This window comes from Mizuhopecten yessoensis, unplaced genomic scaffold (assembly GCF_002113885.1).
Source record: "Mizuhopecten yessoensis strain PY_sf001 unplaced genomic scaffold, ASM211388v2 scaffold10993, whole genome shotgun sequence".
In the NCBI taxonomy this organism is placed as follows: Eukaryota; Metazoa; Mollusca; class Bivalvia; order Pectinida; family Pectinidae; genus Mizuhopecten; species Mizuhopecten yessoensis.
In genome coordinates this window covers 168,783-176,705 of record NW_018408825.1, presented here as the reverse complement: position 1 = coordinate 176,705, position 7,923 = coordinate 168,783, and the positions used below count along the sequence as shown (strand labels likewise).

The window sequence follows — 7,923 nt, the reverse complement described above, 5'->3', positions numbered from 1 at the left end:
CAATCGGTTGAACATTAAAATATCTAGCTGAATACACGCGGAGTCTGCCATGAGCTTATCGATCGTATCCCAAACATAATGAGTTCTGTGTCATCATTGATACGTTTCACATGAATAATGAATTCTATGTCAGATTGGCATTAACCTGCTTCCTTCGACAGCATGTTAAACGTGCTGCTGATGTATTTATCTGTGAACTCTAAAATATCGTAATTATAAATATTCTTTTCAACACTAATTCTTTTCATTCATGACAGGAGACCCGTGCGCTCCACTTCCTCACAGCAGCATCCACGCGCTGAGCAGACGACAAGCCTCGTTTTGATGTCGAGGATGATTTATGCATAAGTCTATGTGTTTAGATGTGGATGCTGAATTCAAGTGAATGGTGGCGGAGACCAGGTCCATGTTGTTGCATCTGTAACCCGTTTTTTATGATATGGATTTAAAAATTGAGAACTTTGTGTCAATTTCTGTGATATTTCTGTGATGTATGCCTGGAATATCAAGCGATTTGTGTGGTACAATTGTAAATAACGTCACCATTCTAGCCGGTATAGCTAGCCCAATGGAACATTACTGATGTATTGGGAGAAACTGAATCTTACAGGATTTATTGGTAAGTACATTTACACACATATGTATGCACCTCCAAATCTGCCAGGCGACATGTTCACCTGCAGCATTGGAGAGGAATTTTCATTTAAAGTGATGCATTTGTTTATATGTAGAGCGACCCAAGGCCGGGGCAGCATGTATTTATAACACGCATCACATTATTAGTAGCAAGGGTGAGATATATTAGGGAGAAATGTTCATCTGTCATCGGGTATACTTATCACGGAGTGAACAGAAGCCGTGAACGGGTTAGATTACAAGTGTAAATGTGAACACATTATTAAATAGTGCATGTGTCTGATGGACGCGATTATCTGTTTTACGGGGGAGTCGGTGATATCACCGTGAGGCAAGTGTGTGTGCTCTAGAGTGTGTACTTCCTCTATCGTTACACAGGAAGTAGGGTTTTCCATCAACATAAGGGGCCCTCTTGCCTACAGGGTAAACTAATATAGAGACATTTAATATGGTAATCCCCGTATATACCGTATTCAAGGTTCAGCAATAACAAAGGATGGTTTGGCACTAACGTGGAAGCACAATGCATCCCTTCGGGTACAGGAGCCAAACTAACACGGCCAGTTCATGCATCATCATCAATTGTAATCCTACAAATTATGCTAATCACACTAATACATTATCACCACACCACATTATACCTCTGAATGGCGAATATACATATTGGATGCGTGTCCTGTTTCTTCGAGGATAGCTGTGTTAAGAAAGTAATTTTCCTATATACTTGCATTCATGTATTTGCTATTTAATTTGAGCCGTGCGGTGACGCCACACATGTATCTACTACTGTGCTATCACATTACTAACGATGATAATAATGAAACCCTAGTCGATAGAGTGTGTCACTGATGTGTGTAAGACAGATAATCGCATAAACTGGGTTTATTATAATATCGCCTTCACTCGCTGAAGAATGTACTCGTGTGTGTAGATTTTCTGTGTACAGGTAGACATGGCTAGGCCTATCTCATATGATTCCCTCGGGGAAGCCAATTGTTTATACGCCTTAATGTAAATACCCAGTCCAGATAACTCTCCAGGTCTTACGGCAGTGATCGTTCATGATTATGACTGCAAACTTTGATTTGGCTCCGTCAGATGGTTACAGACATGTATGATTAGCGACGACGAGTTATTTGCATGAAACATCACACATATTGATTCGTCAGTTCAAACAGAAGACAAATGAAACATTACAAGCTGTGGGTTTAACCTAATTATGTTATACATGAAAAGTTGGTATGGAATTGCGGACTAATTAAATAGCGTTGACTCTCAGCTCCTCTATAGGTAGACGCCTAGAGGACACACACTAAACATCATACAATGACTAGATATCGATGCCGTTTATTGATTCTCTCAATTGGTTTTATGTGTCATAGAAAAAAATGGATGGCACAGCTGATAATGAGATTAGTTGATTATCGTTGTGGTGTGAGTTTTGTGACACGATTTCTGTCGATAATACGACGACTGCCGTGCATCAAGGAGGGGGAGGGAGGAGGACGGAAGGGTGGGGAAACACACACACTCACAATATAAAGTAGAACGTTGGTCTGGAAAAGAAGATATGCAAGTAGAGATGGCAAAAGTTGTGTTGTAGTTCGAAATGGGACGGTTGTCGTATTGTAGTCCGGAATAGGGCGGGTTGTCGTAGTGTAGTCCGGAAAGGGGAGGGTTGTCGTGTTGTAGTCCGGGAAGGAATTGGTTATCATGTTAGTGTCAGGAAAGAAGAGGATTGTCGTATTGTAGTCCGGAAAGGGTAGGGTTGTGGTGTTGTAGTCCGGGAAGAGGGTTGCCGTGTTGAAGTCCGGGAAGGGGAGAGTTGTCGTGTTGTAGGCCGTGAAGGGGGGCTGCCGTGGTGTAGTCCAGGAAGGGGATGTTTTTCGTGATGTAGTCCGCGAAAGGGAGGTTGTTTGGTTGTAGTCCGGAAAGGGGAGGGTTGTCGTGTTGAAGTCCGGAAAGGGGATAGTTGTCGTGTTGTAGTACGAAACGTGGAGGGTTGTCGTGTTGTAGGCCGGAAATGGGAGGGTTGTGGTGTTGTAGTCCGGGAAGAAGGTTGCCTTGTTGAAATCCGGGAAGGGGAGAGTTGTCGTGTTGTAGGCCGTGAAGGGGGGCTGCCGTGTTGTAGTCCAGGAAGGGGATGTTTTTCGTGATGTAGTCCGTGAAGGGGATGTTGTTTGGTTGTAGTCCGGAAAGGGGAGGGTTGTAGTGTTGAAGTCGGGAAAGGTAATGATGGTAGTGTTTTAATACGGAAAGGGTAGAGTTTTCGTGTTTTAGTCCGGAAATGGGGAGTGTTGTCGTGATGTAGTCCGGAAAGGGGAGGGTTGTCGTGTTGAAGGCCGGAAAGGGGATAGTTGTCGTGTTGTAGTCCGAAACGTGGAGGGTTGTCATGTTGTAGTCCGGAAATGGGAGGGTTGTGGTGTTGTAGTCCGGGAAGACGAGGGTTGTCGTGATGTAGTCCGAAACGGGGAGGGTTATGGTTTTGTAGTCCGGGAAGGGGAGGGTTTTCGTGTTGTAGTCCGGAAAGGGAATGGTTGTCATACTGTAGTCGGGAAGGGTAGGGTTGTCCTATTGTAGTCCGGGAAGGGGAGGTTTGTAGTATTGTAGTCCGGGAAGGGGGGGTTGTAGTATTGTAGTCCGGGAAGTGGAGATTTGTCCTATGTCAGTCCGGATAGGGGAGGGTTGTCGTATTGTAGTCGGGAAGGGTAGGGTTGTCGTTTTGTAGTCCGAGAAGGGGAGAGTTGTCCTTTTGTGGTCCGGGAAGTGGAGGGTTGTAGTATTGTATTCTGGGAAGTGGATGGTTGTTGTTTTGTAGTCCGGGAAGTTGAAGGTTGTAGTATTGTATTCTGGAAAGGGGAGGAGTTAGGTCCAGTAGAGGATATAAGAGAGTAGAGGGTATAAGAGAGGTTAGGTCCAGTAAAGCGTATATGATAGGTAAGGTCCAGTAGATGGTATAAGAAGTGTAAGGTCCAGTAGAGGGTGTAAGAAGGGTAAGGTCCATTAGACGGTATAGGAAGGGTAAGGTCAAGTAGAGGGTATAAGAAGGGTAAGTTCCAGTAGAGGGTATGATAGGGGTAAGACCCGGTAGAGAGTTTAAGAGAGGTAAGGTCGAGTAAAGGGTACAAGAGGGGTAAGGTCCAGTAGAGGGTATAAGAAGGGTAATTTCTACGGTGCACTGAAAACCGCGCCAAATTGCTTCGGTTCGGTTTACGGTATTTGTTTTCGTGTTTCGGTTCGGTTCGGTTTTTAGTATTACGGAATTTAACTATACATATGTAACGTAAACATTTATTCTCCTGTGTCACCTACGATGATAATAAAGGTTTTGAAGGGTTTGACATGATTGATGTTGAAATACTTCGGTGTAACATAATATGTTACTTTCCAATGAACGGCTTTGTGACCTACGCAAACAGGTAAATATCGGCGGACCGAGGCGCACATGTCGTCTGCAGGTGAGGCCGAATTGAACATTAACATTGAAACGTTTTGAGCCGATTGATTTCTTCAAACTATATATCGATGATTTAATCATAAACTAGACCGTAGCTAATATATATTTATAATATATGCCGACTGTGACAGTAAATATATCGAATGACGACTTGAAACCTGTAGCAAATCACATACAATTCTTAATGAAATACCTGATCTTTTTACCTGATAATCTCCGTGTAAAAATGCGCGTCTTATGTCATAAATGAAGTTTATAATCTCTGATATCATTTGCCAATCACATTTGCTGATAAAAATAATTTTAAAATTATTTTTCTGGTGCTTAAATCAGATTAATTAAAAGTTTCACCATTTCTTACCTTTATTACCACCTGTGCAGGTGTATACTGAAGCAACTTTAGAATTGAAAACGTTAATGTAAACTACAGACAATAACGAACAATTTTCATAAAACTTTTATTCACATATAACACATATTTTTCAAGTTATGCACATTTGAAAAATCAAGTAAATTAATTTACATTTCAATAATTAATTCAGCAGTGGTGTCCCTTTACATAGAAATCAATGTAGCAGCATAAAGGGTTAAACAAAAAAAACTGCTGCTTCCTTTCGCTCGCCTGTTTGGCAGCATTTTGGATTCCTGCTACATGTCCCAGATGGAAAATCACTCTGCACTTGCCGCATATGTTTCGTAGATTTAAGTTACAAGTCGGGGAACACATCAAACATGGCGACGCATTTGAAGAGGAAGCATAACATTTCGTCATCCTGTATCGTATCGAAATGTATCGTATCGTGGGTAGATATCGTGATACGTATCGTATCGTGGCATAGGTGCATCGTTACAGCCCTAGTTATGCCCTGTAGAGGGTATAAGAGAGGTAAGGTCCCGTTTAGGGTATAAGAGATGTAAGGTCAAGTAGAGTGTTTAAAAAGGGGTTATGCCTAGTAGAGGGTATAAGAAGGGTACTGACCAGTAGAGGATATAAGTGGGGTAATGCCCTGTACAGGGTATGAGTGGGGTAATGCCCTGTACAGGGTATAAGAGACGTAAGGTCAAGTAGAGGATGTAAAAAGTAAGGTTCAGTAGAGGGTATACAAGGGGTAAGGTCAAGTAGAGTGTTTAAAAAGGGGAAAGGTCCAGTAGAGGGTTTAAGAAGGGTAATGTCCAGTAGAGGGTATAAGAAGGGTAATGTCCAGTAGAGGGTATAAGAAGGGTAATGCTCTGTAGAGGGTATAAGAGAGGTTAGGTCCAGTAGAGGGTGTTAGAAGGGTAATGCTCTGTAGAGGGTATAAGAGAGGTAAGGTCCAGTAGAGGGTGTTAGAAGGGTAAAGTCCAGTAGAGGGTATAAGAAGGGTAATGCTCTGTAGAGGGTTTAGAGAGGTAAGGTCTAGTAGAGGGTATACGAGGGGAAATGGTCGATAGAGGGTATAAGACGGATAATGCCCTGTTCAGTGAGGTGTTACAATGGGTGCGACATTCAGTAAGGTGTTACAATGGGTTGGATATTCAGTGAGGTGTTACAATTGCTGAGACATTCAGTAAGGTGTTACAGTAGGTTGCGCATTCAGTAAGTTGGTACATTTGATGGGACATTCAGTGAGGTGTTACAATTGGTGCGACATTCAGTAAGGTGGTAAAATGGGTGGGACATTCAGTGAGGTGTTACAATGGGTGCGACATTCAGTAAGGTGGTACAATGGGTGGGACATTCAGTGAGGATGTACAATGGGTGGAACAATCAGTGAGGTGTAACAATGGGTGGGACATTCAGTAAGGTGGTACATTTGATTGAACATTCAGTAAGGTGATACAATGAGCGGGACATTCAGTAAGGTGGTACAATGAGCGGGACATTCAGTAAGGTGGAACAATGGGTGCGTTATTCAGTAAGGTGGTACAATGGGTGCGACATTGAGTGAGGTGTTACAATTGGTGCGACATTCAGTAAGGTGGTACAATAGGTGCGACTTTCAGTGAGGTGGTACAATGGGTAAAACATTCAGTAAGGTGGTACAATGGGTGCAACATTCAGTAAGGTGGTACAATGGGTGATACATACCGTGAGGTGTTACAATTGGTGCGACATTCCGTAAGGTGGTACAATGGGTGCGACATTCAGTGAGGTGTTACAATTGGTGTGACATTCAGTAAGGTGGTACAATGGGTGGGACATTCAGTAAGGTGGTACAATGGGTGGGACATTCAGGGAGGTGTTACATTTGGTGCGACATTCAGTAAGGTGGAACAATGGGTGGGACATTCAGTAAGGTGGTACAATGGGTGCGTGGTGCGACATTCAGTAAGGTGGTACAATGGGTGCAACATTCAGTAAGGTGGTACAATGGGTGAGCCATCCAGTGAGGTGTTACAATTGGTGCGACATTCCGTAAGGTGGTACAATGGGTGCGACATTCAGTAAGGTGGTACAATGGGTGGGACATTCAGGGAGGTGTTACATTTAGTGCGACATTCAGTAAGGTGGAACAATGGGTGGGACATTCAGTAAGGTGGTACAATGGGTGCGACATTCAGTAAGGTGGAACAATGGGGGGGACATTCAGTAAGGTGGTACAATGGGTGGGTCATTCAGTAAGGTGGTACAATGGGTGGGACATTCAGGGAGGTGTTACATTTAATGCGACATTCAGTAAGGTGGAACAATGGGTGGAACATTCAGTAAGGTGGTACAATGGGTGGGTCATTCAGTAAGGTGGTACAATGGGTGGGACATTCAGTTAGGTTGTACAATTGGTGCAACAATCAGTGAGGGTGTACAATGGGTGGGACATTCAGTAAGGTGGTATATTTGATGGGACATTCAGTAATGTGGTACAATGAGCGGGACATTCAGTAAGGTGGTACAATGAGCGGGACATTCATTAAGGTGGTACAATGGGTGCGTTATTCAGTGAGGTGTTACAATTGATGCGACATTCAGTGTGGTGTTACAATGGGTGAGACATTCAGTACGGTGGTACAATGGTTGGAACAATCAGTGAGGGTGTACAATGGGTGCGACATTTAGTAAGGTGGTACAATGGTTGCGACATTCAGTAAGGTGGTACAATGGGTGGGACATTCAGTGAGGTGTTACATTTGGTGCGACATTCAGTAAGGTAGAACAATGGGTGCGACATTCAGTAAGGTGGTACAATGGGTGGGACATTCAATAAGGTGGTACAATGGGTGCGACATTCAGTGAGGTGTTACATTTGGTGCGACATTCAGTAAGGTGGAACAATGGGTGCGACATTCCGTGAAGTGTTACAATTGGTGCGACATTCAGTAAGGTGGTACAATAGGTGCGACTTTCAGTGAGGTGGTACAATGGGTAAATCATTCAGTAAGGTGGTACAATGGGTGCGACATTTAATAAGGTGGCACAATGGGTGATACATACCGTGAGGTGTTACAATTGGTGCGACATTCAGTAAGGTGGTACAATGGGTGCGACATTCAGTGAGGTGTTACAATAGGTGCGACATTCAGTCAGGTGGTACAATGGGTGCGATATTCAGTGAGGTGGTACAATGGGTGAGACATACAGTGAGATGTTACAATTGGTGCAACATCCAGTGTGGTGTTACAATGGGTGAGACATTCAGTAAGGTTGTACAATTGGTGGAACAATCAGTGAGGGTGTACAATGGGTGGGACATTCAGTAAGGTGGTACATTTGATGGGACATTCAGTAAGGTGGTACAATGAGTGGGACATTCAGTCAGGTGGTACAATGGGTGCGATATTCAGTGAGGTGGTACAATGGGTGAGACATACAGTGAGATGTTACAATTGGTGCAACATCCAGTGTGGTGTTACAA

The 7,923-nt window shown here is 43.5% G+C and overlaps 2 protein-coding genes across 5 annotated transcripts in view; one reads left to right on the top strand and one right to left on the bottom strand.

Annotated features, from left to right (window-relative positions):
• The first annotated feature begins 299 nt into the window (after positions 1-299).
• Positions 300-7,923, top strand: part of LOC110464474 (regulator of G-protein signaling 17-like) — a 113,519-nt gene continuing 105,895 nt past the window's right edge. For all 4 annotated transcript variants that reach the window (XM_021519714.1, XM_021519713.1, XM_021519712.1 and 1 more), the window contains exon 1: positions 300-619. The gene's annotated coding sequence lies outside the window, so the exon portion shown is untranslated. The remainder of the gene's footprint in view (positions 620-7,923) is intronic.
• LOC110464477 lies at positions 2,359-3,180 on the bottom strand. The gene has a single exon (XM_021519716.1). It carries the CDS (start codon positions 3,178-3,180, stop codon positions 2,359-2,361), a length of 822 nt encoding a protein of 273 aa, XP_021375391.1.

What these genes read in the sequence shown, in the direction of transcription:
- LOC110464477 (XM_021519716.1), bottom strand. Translation starts at nt 3,180, where the DNA reads ATGACAACCATTCCCTTTCCGGACTACAACACGAAAACCCTCCCCTTC.